This window comes from Aspergillus nidulans, chromosome II (genome assembly GCF_000011425.1).
Source record: "Aspergillus nidulans FGSC A4 chromosome II".
Lineage (NCBI taxonomy): Eukaryota > Fungi > Ascomycota > Eurotiomycetes > Eurotiales > Aspergillaceae > Aspergillus > Aspergillus nidulans.
The window spans coordinates 2532146-2545116 of record NC_066258.1 but is presented as its reverse complement, the minus strand read 5'-3'; the positions used below and the strand labels follow the sequence as shown (position 1 = coordinate 2545116).

Sequence of the window (12971 nt, the reverse complement as noted above, 5' to 3'; positions counted from 1 at the left end):
AAGGCACCTGCCATTCAAGCGCTTTGTGATGCACTTGCGACGCTGAAGTTGCGATGCTCTCCCTGTGATTACTGTCCAGGCGATGCCTGCGCAAAGCACCACCATAACAAAGCCCAAACTAGTTCTTCAAGTTATCTATATCTCCTGACAAGTTTGACAGGCTCAGCACTCGAAGCTATTCTTACCATAAAATTTCCACCGTTGATCGACAGGAGATACGTAGTGAACTGCTGTCCCGTTCAAACTGGACCTTCGAGTATCTCGGATCGGTAATACAAGATACCGCTAAGAATATCTCGAGTGCAGTTCCATATATTCTACATGTAATGATACGAAAAAGATAAAATACCCCTGCCTCGGGCGCTTATTATTGGGACGCGCAGTTGGCATGCCTGCTCCATCGCCGATCGTTGATCGCTATCTTACTTTCTCCGCAAAGTTCAAACCCTTTTACACTTCAAAGCCTCCTCGGTGGCTTTTTTGTCTTCTTCTGTGCCCACCTTCTTTTCTTCTTCTCAAATTTCCCTCACTTCTCTATCCGTAAACTCGTCGTTCCTTTCTATCGTTTTTTGAAACCTCCTTGAGACGTCCGGCCATGCCCCTGAAGGCTGTGCCTTGAGCCCTCGCCTGTTAACACCCGCCACCTTCTAACAGGAAGCGCTGTCTCGAGACCCAATCGTTCGAATAGATATTCTATCGAGGGATGTCCTGGGATATATACTTTCGCTTTGGATCGAAAATCTAGAAAGAAAACTATCGGATGGAAAACCACGCTCGTTGAACAAAATTCCACAGCCATTCCGCAGATCGCACCGAAGCCGCTAGGAGACCGGTTGCGATACTCGCATAACTCCGGTACAACAGGCAGAAGAAGTTATCGCTATCGTTCGTTCATCGATATCAAGCTGGTGAGCATATTCTTGAGAGAAATATCAGATTTATTGTCATCCGGGTGATCGCCCTCGGCACCTTTGGTGTCAAACTCCCAGAGTGAAATCTATCGCTCGCAAATTGAGCGTTTGACGGCTTCTCTACCGGCTCACCGGAGTGGCAGCATCCGCTTATTGCTCCTGTAGTGCGGGGTTGGCATTATACTGGGACGGACAATAAGACGGTCCGCCGAGATGAGCCCTGTGGAGTACGCTTATTCGTTATGGCCGCGAGATGCGGCCAGCGAGATTGAATCGGTCCCCGATACGTTTTCTAGTTGGGACAAATGTATGGCCAAGAGTTACTGCAAGTATGTTGCTACAGATTTGTGTCCCTTGAACTGAATTGACGCAAATACAGATGGCCCGTCATTGTCGGAATCATAGTCGGAGGGGTAATTCTCCTGTCTGTCATTGCCTGTATAGTGAATTGCTTGTGCTGCGGCATTCGGTGCTGTACGAGCTGTTGCGGATGCTGCTGCCCATCTCCTCGACCGAAGCGGGCAAAGTACGCAGATGACCCGTACCACCAACCTCCTCCAATGCCGACCATGCCGCAAGTGCCACCGGCAAACAGCTATGAAGGGGGCTACCAACCAGGGTTCCAACAGGGATACCAAACACCGCAATCTCTCCCGACGTATCGAGGTGCTCAAGTAGCGCGGTTCGATGCCCCAACAAGCCCCGGAGTCTCAAAGATGAACGAGGATGCATTACCTGCTATGCCTAGTTGGGACCACGCCGTTACTCGTAGAGTCGAGGATACAAGTCCCCATCCGGAGTCAGTGGAAATGGAACCATTAAACCCGGTAACTCGGCCACCTCATCGTACACCATCGGCGCCTAGGTCAAACACAGGCGGGTATATGGGACCGCCACCTATTAGGACAGCAGTGCAGAACGAACACTTCCCGGATTCTCACGCGCATGGATACGATGATCATAATCCATACGACTACCACGCCCAAAACCTAGGTCGTGGCCATAGTCCTTACGACAACAGCCCATATGACCAGCCGTACACAGATCACTCTCCAGTTGGTAACTACCACGCCATGCCGTCCCCACCGCAGGCCTACTCCCCTGGCCCTCAATATCCTGTAGGCGTCGCCATTTCTTCAACAACCGAGATGAATCGCCCGATCCCATTCCGACAGCCTTCTCCAGGCCTCCCTTTCCGGCAACCGTCGCAGTCGCAGTCAGTGCCCTACCGCCAGCCTTCTCCGGGCTTCAGCACCCAACCGCCCAGCTACAGAGGGCCGTCCCCAGCTGCCGTTCCATCCGTCCCCTCATCACCCCCACCACCATTCACTGCAGGCGTCCCGCAGCAAATCAGCGACCCGGGCCGGCCCCCGAGTCTCCTCCAGAGCGGGCGTAAGCCAACACCTAATTCGTTCAGGGATGTATAGGCAGTAAGCATACTACCATACTCTTATTTCCACCCCCCTTTCTTTGAGACCGTATATGGTGCAGTGAGCTTTTCTTCTCTTTTCCCTCTTTACTTTACGTTGATTTCATGGCTTGCTATGACCACGCCCATGATTATGGTCTATATACCCGGCACCTAACTTCCACTCGATCCTCTCTTTGGCCCGGTGTCCCGCTTGATAACTAGTTGTGGGGGTATAAGTTCGGGCCTCGCAAAACAATTCTCTTCTGATGTACATACCGCTCTTTGTTTTGAAGGCAACTTATACGCTCGGTCATGATTTATAGCTACTTCTCCCTTGATGAAAGTTATGAACGCAAGGTGCTGATGCCCTTTCCCTATCTTGTACTCATTTGCCAATATGTCAGTATATACATTAATCTTACAGGCACATCGTATCTATCCTTTCGGTATCGTGGTATCTCACAGGGATTGGATAAAAGAACTACTCTAGTGTAAAATCAAACGCCTTAAATGCCTCTTTAAATGCCGCCGAATCAGCCTCCTCTTCCTCCTGCGACTGTACATCATCTTTCCAGTTGATTCTCTTCTCAAGCTGCATGAGTTTTGCCATAACGCGGCGCCCAAATTGCAGGTCGAAGCGGAAGTCATTGCCAAGGGGGAGGAGCAGGGTCTTTTCGGACCCGGTGCTGTCATTACTCTTTTCAACCTCAGGAGAAGGCGAAGGATTCCAGATCCAAAGGCGGAAGAAGTCGCCTGGTTCAGCGCTGGGGTCTAGGCCCTCGGATCCTGGTTGCGGCAGTGACGATGACGAGGCCGAAGGTGATTCGAACTTTGGGTACTTAAGGTTCTCGGCCTCAACTTTGAAGGCTGCCTCAACGAGGCCGCGCTTGATGAGGTCTGCTGGCACAGGTAGGAACTGCCAGTGGACGTGGATGCCATTTGAGCGGGAGACTTCCCACGTGACGGCACCGAGGGAGCCCTTTGATCTTTGCTGAATCATGGAATGCAAAGCTGCGCGGTACCGTTGCATCTCTGTCCATGTGGCGTGGCGGCTGGAGGTGTCAGTTATGGTGTTGAGGGCCGGGGCATGATTGAAGGGGATGATGAGCATGTGGCCTGGGAAGGTAAGGGAGGGAGCGAAGGTATTTGAAGTGGGAAGGGGCCCTTTAGCGGTCGTAAGGTAGGATTCTGTGCCGATGGAGGTGATGAGGTGAGTTGCAATGTTGGGGTTGGAGAGGCAGAAGAAGCATTGGTCAGGCCCTGGAGGGGGACGCGCCCCCTTGCGGCGTTTGCTGTGGTGGTGGTGATGGTCGTCTGTGGTTGCGAAGCGGCTGTAGGAGCTGTTTTGGTCGGGGAGGGGTTTGCGTTTGGTGGGAATGGAGCGGAGCGGCGTAGCTGTTGCGCCAGCAGGTACGCTGAGTGGGGGTGGTGTGCTCGGGTCGAGTGTGAAGGCGTACATCCATTTTTGCTTGGTTGTTTTGCTATTGCTGTATGAGGCGAGGCTGATGAAGCGGGTGAGTGGTTTGGCGTCTGGATTGTCTTCTGTGGGAAGATGAAAGAAGGGTTCACGCTCGTAGAAAAATTCGTCTGTAGATGAAAAGTGGTAGCGCGGTTTGAGCGCTGAGCAGATATCTGCGACGGGTTGTGTTTCTTGAGATAATGTGATACCTTCTGGGATCTCTACTTTAGAACCAGTTCGGATGCCCTTGGGCCAGTCGTGAGTAAGAAGGATGTCGGCGTTATGCGCGCCGAGGAGTGTCCTGGCTTCGGACTCAGTGTATGAGGGGTGGTACTTGTTGCCGGAAGCACTCCCTTCCACTAGAGCTCCGCCTAAAGCGACAATGCGTATACCTTCTGAGGTCTTTAAAGTGCCGCGTTTTCCCAGGTAGTAGAGGTTGGGACAGACTTCATCGTTGGCTTCGAGTTGCTCAATAACTCGAGCGGGAAGAGCCTTGTTTCCCAGAGTAAAGTATGTTGGAAGTGGAACAGCGATGCTGCCCTGCAATAGGGCCGTCATCTGTTGGAGCTCATGCTCTGTGGAGCAGTCGCCAAACAAGTCTCCAGTGATGATAGCAAAGGAGAAACTCTGCTTGACATGAAGCTTTGCGAGCTTGGTGAAGACTTCCTGGAGCTCGCAGTTGACGTTACCAATGACGATTCTGTAAACTATCAGTTTCATGCTTATCTCTGCTGAGTCCTTACTCACATCTTCGATGCCATATTGTTTAGCCACTGCGGTAGTAACAGGTAGGGTTTATTAGAGTGTGATGTCAGCTTGATTGCACATAGCAGAGCGAGAAGGGCCAAAGATTGTGCTCTATCCCAGTCGTGTGCAGGCTTTACACATGAGCCGCAGCGAGAATCTTAACGATATAAATTGTTCTGTTGGACGATGATAGTAGGCTACCGCCAGGCCTCGAATTTGCCGAAAACGTTCAGGAAGCTTGGATCAACTACACAGCACGTGACTACTACGCTAGTACTAAAATAGCCAGGTTTATGCCACCATAATCACCGCTAATCTCCGCACCGGAAGAAAGTAGTTGCGTTGCCGAGTAATTTTTTTGACGGATGGGCTTGATGCGGCGGACAGAGCAGATACAGTCACGGTCACGCACCATCTCGGCGCTGCTTCAGGATGGTAGCAATATCGACGGCTTCGCGGAATAAGCCCGCGAAGCGGGTGAAGTCTGGAACAGAAACGACGAAGCAGCACCGATTTGAGAGCTTCTCTCAGCGTGTGTCGAAGCTTAAGATTGACCCCATCCACCGTGTACGGCGACCCAGCTTTGGTGAAGAAGGAGATGAGACGTCCTCCCACTTCCGTTCGGCGTTCGAGCACTGGGCTGAGTTGAACTTGTCTGAGAACTTTGTCGCATTTTCTCGCCGAGTGAGCCCGCTATGCGAAAGTCTGGCGCAAATTGTTTACTATGAAGAGAAGATATTCAACTTGCTGGTGGAATACATCGATAAGCGCGACAGTAACTCAATAGAGCCTCTACTGAGTCTGCTCTCCCAGTTCGCTCGAGACCTTGGCGTGCGATTCGAGAGGTATTTTGCGGCCTCTGTGACTCTGGTCGCTTCTGTCGCGGCCACTCATCCCGATGTCGAAGTGGTCGAATGGTGCTTCACCTGTCTGGCGTGGACTTTCAAGTTCCTGTCCCGACTTCTGGTTCCCGATCTGCGACAACTTTTAGGTATCCTGACGCCGTACCTCGGAAAGGAACGACAGAAACCGTTTGTTGCTCGATTTGCCGCAGAGTCCTTGTCATTCTTGATTCGCAAAGCCGGACTTGTCTACTATAAGAACCCGGAACCTCTTCAACTGGCAGTAACATTCTTGTTCGACGATTTGCGGCAGGCCGTAACGGAATCGAAGAATGTGGAGCTATATAAGTCGGGTCTTATGGCGATGTTTTCCGACTCGATTAAGGGTGTGAAGAACGGGTTGCACTCAAATGGAACGGATATCTTTCAGTGCCTATTGAAGTCGGTGTGCACTGATGACGATCTTCGGAGCACCCTCGCACTTGATGTTGCGAGCGGTGTCTTGATCAACATCATTCATAGTACGACGCCTGAGTCGTTCGAACCCATTATCGATATCCTAACGTCCTATGTCCAATCCGATGTCACGACTGGGAATAGGAACTGCGCTGTCGCCTACACCCGGTTACTCTTTCTCTGTGTTACTACCCGCAAAGGATCGCGTGTCAAGAGGTGGAAACCTGTGCTCGAAAGCTTGCTCCTTTTGCTCCGGGCCGCTGAGAAAGCATTTGATGTCTTTTCCGACGCCATCCCGCAGCTACTCACCGCAGTCGCGTATTCCCTCCAAATATCGCCAATGGACGAGATGCTGCCTTTCATGCGTCCCCTCATGGACGCCGTGACAGTTGACAGTCTCTCAGCCTACTTCCTATCATTCTGCTCTACCTTCTCCGAATGGGGTGCAGAGCGATTCCACAGCGTTGTTCTTCCGTATTTTCAAAGGTCCGTCGACTGCTCCGAGTGAAACTGGAATTCGCTAACATTGTCTAGATTCGTAAACAACTCTTGGGAAGACCGCGAGTACGAACTCTGTTTAGCTCTACTTAGATTAAGCGGGGCAGGTTGCGTTACATCAGAAGCTTCGAAGCCTGGGTATATCGTCTGCCCAGCTTCCTGGAAGTCAAGGATTCGAGAGACGCTGCGTAAACCTGAACATACTAATCACGGTGTGGCCCTGCTGAATGCATACACTAAGCTTCCCACAGCGTTGGCTTTGTCTGTGGAGCCTTCTCTTTTACCTGATATGGTTGAGGTTCTACATGACAACTTGGTCTCCGCGCTGAACGAGGACAATTCCAGCCTCACACCTAGGACTTCCTTCTTTGTTGGACATGGGTTCAAGACTTACGTGGACCTTGGTTCAAACCTAGGAAAACTCGATTCAGGCCTCTGGAACCGAGTAATTACAGTTGCTGCAAAATACTCGCGGCTGCATGCCTTCCTCGAGGCTACATTGGCTTACGTTTCTGCATGCCCTGATAACGTCGGCGTCGATACGTCCGCAATGGAAGCTTTTGTGAATGCCTTGATTGACAACCTTGCAGCGCCTTCTCAGCAGCTGCGACTTGTATCGTTAAAAATTCTACGCGATCTGGTTAAAGCTCTGGGTGAAGATGCTTCGCTCATATCTCTGGCCATCGAGATCGAGGAGAGTCCTCTCACATTGCAGAGCGCAAGAGTTTTGTCGATGCAAGTACGAAAGCTTGCCATATCGTATCCTCAGAGTATTTCGCGCAGGTGGTTGCCTAGACTTCTTCCGACATTTTGCTTCGGTTTATTCTCCAAGAGACTGGCTCCATTGTGGGATGACTCTGCATCTGCCCTGAAGTCCATGAGCGAGCACGCTGAAGGAGAGAAAGTCGTCACTGAACTGGCGACGAAGTGGCTTCAAGAAAAAGGGTCAACTGCCAGCGAGACAGAGGAGGACGATGACGAAGACAACCAGGTATCTGGTTATTATCAGTGCTTTAATGCAGCCAAGGTCGAGAGTCTATCTGCAATGCATTTCCGGTCTCTTGAGCCGGCGGTGGCCTTGACGCAGGACTTCGAAAAAGACCACGCTCTCCTAGATCTGGCCCCGACTGCTCCGCGCACTCAAGCGCTTCGTGTATTCAATGCTATTCCTAACCTAGCGGAGAAGCGCTCTCGCCAGATTGTACCACTGTTCCTCTCATGGGCTCTACGGGATGAGGAAGATGGCCAGTCGCCTCTGGAGGCAACAACTGATGCCGAGAATGGCCAGGAGTCGTACATCCCTTGGGGCTTCCACGACCGTTTGTCATTTCTCAAACTCCTGGGGCAGTTCGTTAATCCAACTGTATTGTACAGAGCATCAGAGGTTCACGATGCCCTTTTGGGTTTGCTTTGCCATGGTAATTCGGAAATTCAGAAGTGTGCACTCAAGGCTTTGTTTACGTGGAAAACTGCGGGTATTGTACCCTACCGCGAAAACCTATTGAATGTCCTGGACGAGTCGCGGTTTAACGACGAGCTTGCGGTGTTTGTTCGCGTCGGCAAAGAGGACAGTTTGATAGAAGACAAGCATAGAGACGAGGTTGTGCCTATCATTCTTCGACTTCTCTATGGTCGGATGATCTCAAAAGCTAGTGCGAGCGCTGGACAGGCGGGCCAAACTGGACGGCGTAAAGCCATCCTACGAACCCTAGCGCAACTTCCTGATCATGACTTCGACATTTTCATCAAAATTGCTTTCGGCCCGCTGGGCAACGCTCACTTGGTCAAAAACGGTCAAGTTGACCAGCAATTCTTCCTGCAGGAGCCACTCGGACTAAGGAGACAGATGGGTCTTCTTAAATTGATTGAAACTGTTTTCGAAACACTTCAAACTCGTATGACTCCGTACGCCGAACAATCCATGGATGTTGTGCTGCACTGTCTTGTTCGAGCTTGCCGTGCCCTGGCCAAAGAGCAGCAGAGCGCAAGTGCAGATTCCCAGGAGGGACGACTAATAAATGTCCTGCGAAACATTCGGCAGACAGGTATTCGTTGCCTTGACCTCATCTTTTCTGTCTCGCAGAATCGAGACTGGACATCACACATCCGTGTTATCTTCACTGAGGTTGTCAATCCCAGGCTGGAGAACTTTGCTACAGAAACAGCTCAAGGAGTTTCAGGCCTTCTTCGACTGTTCCACACCTGGGCTTCTGCTTCACGGTCTACATTCTATCTTTCACGATTCAACGCTGTTCTGTTGACGAAGATTGTTGATTGTCTTGCCGTTGACTCCGCCCGTGATGAGGTCAAGATATATGTCATGGACGAAATCCTGACGCCTTTGATTGATATTGCCTCAGGGAAAGAACTTGAAGAGAACGAGGAGATGGGAGACTTTCCAGCTGGCGAGATATGTTCAGAAGTTTTGTCGCCTTATATCGAGCATATGCTCTCTCATTTAGGGCGTCTTCTGAAACGCGGCCCATCCAAACCGGTCTTGGTCTCTGGTGTCCATACGCTCTCACGTCTCGCACCATGTGTCGAATCATCGAAGCAAACATCAAGCCTGATCAGTATATTAACGTATCTTCTCCGCCAGCCGTCAGACCGAGTCTCGCCCAAGACAAAGTCGGATCTCCTTCACAGCTTGGAGCACTTCTTGCCACTCTACAACACAAAAGAAGATGAAGCTCTATCTCGGGAAGTGTTTGAGGCTGTCTGCTCCATGTTTGATTACTTCCGGGACGACAAGAATCGCGAAGTTTTGTCAAAGGTCTTTACTGCCTTTGCCAACCACATACCTGAGCTCTCTCAAGTCGCTTCTCTTTGCGAGGATTTGAATTCGATATCTGTGAAGAAACTCGGAGTGGACTACGAGCGCCGCCTGCAAGCCTTTAGAATAATCAACGAGGATCTCTGGGATTCATTCGACGCTCAACAATGGCGACCAGTACTGTACAACATGCTGTTCCACGTCAAGGACGAAGATGAGTTGGCTATAAGGTCGAGCGCCTCTTTTGGTCTGAAACGCTTCATCGAGCGATCCGCTCGTGCAAGTGCTGACCAGACAGACTCATTTGACCTCCTCGTCGATGACATTCTATTCCCTGCGTTACAAAGCGGAATGCGGCAAAAGTCTGAGCTGGTCCGAACCGAGTTGGTGCAAGTTCTTGGTCACTTGGTCAAACTGCACCCAACGCGTCCTGCTGTACAGGATATGCACGTGCTCCTTGCTGGTAACGACGAGGAGGCATCTTTTTTCAACAATCTTCTTCATATTCAGCAGCATCGTCGTCTTAGAGCTCTTCGACGACTGGCCAGTGAAGCGGCTAACGGAAATCTTCAGGCTTCGAATATCAGCACCATCTTCATACCCCTGAACGAACACTTCGTCTTCAATGAGGCTGCTGATGAGAACGCTCACAATCTTATTGCAGAGGCCGTGTTGACTATTGGCGTGCTCGCGGAATGGCTGGAATGGAACCAGTTTAGGGCTATCTTTAGGAGATACCGAGGCTACATGCAAAGTAAATCCGAATGGGAAAGGAGCGTTTTGAGGCTTCTAGGAAGAATGTCCGATGCTCTTACAAATGCGATGGGCCAACTAACTTCTCCCAACTCTCAGACCGAGGATGGCGAGGATGCCATGGATGTCTCATCTCCCAGCAAGTCCACCCTTGCTCAATCAATACCATCAGCATCTAAGGTTGCAAACGAGCTTACTACAGGATTCATTCCTGTGTTGACGGACTTCATTCACCACAAGGATGAGGCTCAAATGAGTTTGCGTCTTCCTGCGGCTGTTACAACCATTAAGCTCATGAAGCTACTGCCTGAAGCTGATATGGCAATTCGTCTTCCGGCGGTTCTTCTTGATGTTTGCAGTATCCTGAAGAGTAAAGCTCAGGATTCCCGGGACACAGCTCGGAAAACACTGAACGACATCGCTCTTTTGCTTGGACCTAACTACATGGGCTATATCCTCAAGGAGTTGCGGCATACTCTTAAGCGAGGCTACCAACTTCACGTGCTCTCCTTTACTGTTCATTCTATTCTCGTTGCAACAACAGACGATTTCAAGCAGGGTGACCTAGACTACTGCTTAGCGGATCTCGCCTCGGTGGTTATGGATGACACTTTTGGTACTGTTGGTCAGGAGAAAGAAGCCGAAGACTACGTCAGTAAGATGAAGGAAGTAAAGAGTAACAAGAGTTACGATTCGATGGAACTCCTCGCCAAAAATTCAACCATCCAGAATCTTGCCAGCTTGGTGCGGCCATTGCAGTCGCTTTTGCGGGAAAAGCTCACCTCGAATATTGTGCGGAAGGCCGACGAACTACTGCGAAGGATCGGAATTGGTCTCTTGAGAAACCCTGGAGTCGAAAGCCGTGACATTCTCATCTTTTGTTACGAGGTCATCAAAGAGGCATATAAGGAGCCGGTCCAGCTTGGCGCTCAGGTTGCCAAATCTGCTCAGGAGGAGAACTTCCTGATCAACATGAAAGGCCAACGCCGGAACGAAAAGCGAGGAAGTACGTCCTCATACGTCTACAAACTAGTCCGCTTCTCCTTCGATGTCCTTCGCTCTGTCCTCAGCAAGTATAACTCGATCATGACTCCTGCTAATATCGCCGGCTATCTTCCCATGGTTGGAGACGCGCTGGTTCAGGGACATGAAGAAGTGAAGATTGCCGCTCTCCGCTTCCTTTCTACGATTATTAAGCTCCCTCTACCAGAAATCGATACCAATGCCACTGTCTATCTTACGGAAGCTGTAAAGCTTATCAAGGAGGCACCCAGCACCAACACTGAAGGCGCACAGGCGGCCCTGAAATTAATCTCCGCCATGCTTCGAGAGCGGAAGGATGTTAAACTCAGAGATGGACATCTCGCTTACCTGCTTCAGCGACTCACGGCTGATATCGAGGAGCCAGACCGCCAGGGTGTCACTTTCAACTTCATTAGGGCGGTCATGGCTCGCAAGTTTGTGGTGCCTGAGCTTTACGAGCTCATTGACAACGTTGCCATGATAATGGTCACGAATCAAACTCGGTCCGCGCGTGATCTTGCCCGTGGTGTGTACATCCATTTTCTCATTGAGTATCCGCAGGCCAAAAACAGGTGGACGAAACAACTCGCTTTCTTGGCTAAAAATCTTGAGTACAAACATCAAGACGGTCGTCAATCCGTTATGGAGGCGATTCACATGCTGCTCTCTAAAACAGGGCAAGAGTTGGCCCAGGACATCGTTGGTACATTCTTCCTTCCGATTGTCATTGTCATGGCGAACGACGATGCGGCTGAGTGCAGGGAGATGGCTGGTGCGTTACTCGGTGAATTCTACAGGAGGGCGGACCGAGAGACGATGAAAACTATCCTTGAGCCACTTCGGTCCTGGATTGAGCAGATAGAGAATCCTCCGCTCGCGAGCACTGGATTACAAGCTATGAGAATCTACTTCGAGGTGGAGGAGACCGACAAGGATAAGGAGGCAGGCTTTGTTGCTCAGACCCTTCCAACGATCATACAGCCCATTATCAGAGATACAGAGACGACCAACTGGCAAACTCTGTATTTTTCGCTGCAGCTCTTCTCCAAGCTATCCAAGGCTGTCCCTTCAGTTGCGCTATCTAAGGACCGTATCAAGGCCTGGAACCTCATTTGCGAGTGTCTATTCTACCCTCACGCTTGGGTTAAGACTTGCGCAGCCAACCTTGTCGGAATCTGGCTCGCAGACTTGGCCAAGACAAACGCAGCCATTGGATACAGCTCGTTACCTTTGGTCGGAGCTACTGGGTTGGCTATGAACAAGGATACAATGCTCCTTTTATTGCGTGCTAGTCTTCGTGCCCTCCGCACCCCAGGCATCAGCGAAGAACTCGCCATGCAAACAGTCCGCAACACCATGTTCCTCGGCCGCTGCTGCGCCCAAAATGGCCTTGAACTGGACGATACCGAAGACAAAACAGAAGGCGACTCCGATGAAAGTGACAGTGACGATGACGAAGGCGATGCCGCCAACGGCGAGACCCAGAGCGGCCGCAGCCGAAAGAAACATGCTGTGCGCTTCATCTTCGAGCAGGCCTCCTCCATCCTCCGTCGCGAGTTCGTTACAACCAAGGCTCCTTCTTTGGTTCCCAAGACTGCCGCTATAGGTCTTATTGCCGCTCTGTGCCGTCACCTTGAAGCAGAGCAGGTGCTTGATTCCCTACCTGTCATCCTGCTTCCCCTGCAGCATCTGACTGACTCATCTATCCCGGCACCGCGCTCATCAGACGAGTCTTTCCGGGAGTCATATAAAGCTCTTGTTTCGAACTGCCATGAAGTTTTGGACCTTCTGCAGAAGAAGCTCGGTACCACTGAGTATATCAACCAGATGTCAACTATTCAAGAGGAAATCAGGAAGAGGCGTGAGGGTCGGCGCGTCAAGAGGCGCATTGAGGCTGTTGCAGACCCTGAAAAGTATGGGCGTGATAAGAAGAGAAGGAATGATCGCAAGCGTGAAAAGAGGAAAGAGAAGAGTGCAGAGCATCGGGGTAAGAGGCGTGGTTGGTAAGGAAACCAGTGAAATGTACGGTTGTCATTTGCTATTTATAAGGGTTTTAGAATCGGCGTTTAGGGAAGAGGAGAAAGTGATGTTCTCTATT

At 50.8% G+C, this 12971-nt stretch overlaps 3 protein-coding genes across 3 annotated transcripts, besides 1 other annotated feature; 2 read left to right on the top strand and 1 right to left on the bottom strand.

Annotated features, from left to right (window-relative positions):
* Nucleotides 1-12971: part of a sequence feature (contig 1.64 1..203363(-1)) that runs on past both edges of the window.
* Nucleotides 1125-2338, top strand: ANIA_03936 (uncharacterized protein; the record flags this gene model as incomplete). The annotated part of the gene is made up of 2 exons (XM_656448.1): nt 1125-1240; nt 1291-2338. The coding sequence occupies 2 exons, from the start codon at nt 1125-1127 to the stop codon at nt 2336-2338; spliced, it is 1164 nt and encodes a 387-aa protein (XP_661540.1).
* Nucleotides 2804-4542, bottom strand: ANIA_03937 (CwfJ domain protein; the record flags this gene model as incomplete). The annotated part of the gene is made up of 2 exons (XM_656449.1): nt 2804-4481; nt 4529-4542. 2 exons carry the CDS (start codon nt 4540-4542, stop codon nt 2804-2806), a joined length of 1692 nt encoding a protein of 563 aa, XP_661541.1.
* On the top strand, nt 4961-12880 carry ANIA_03938 (putative HEAT repeat protein (DRIM); the record flags this gene model as incomplete). The annotated part of the gene is made up of 2 exons (XM_656450.1): nt 4961-6312; nt 6361-12880. The coding sequence occupies 2 exons, from the start codon at nt 4961-4963 to the stop codon at nt 12878-12880; spliced, it is 7872 nt and encodes a 2623-aa protein (XP_661542.1).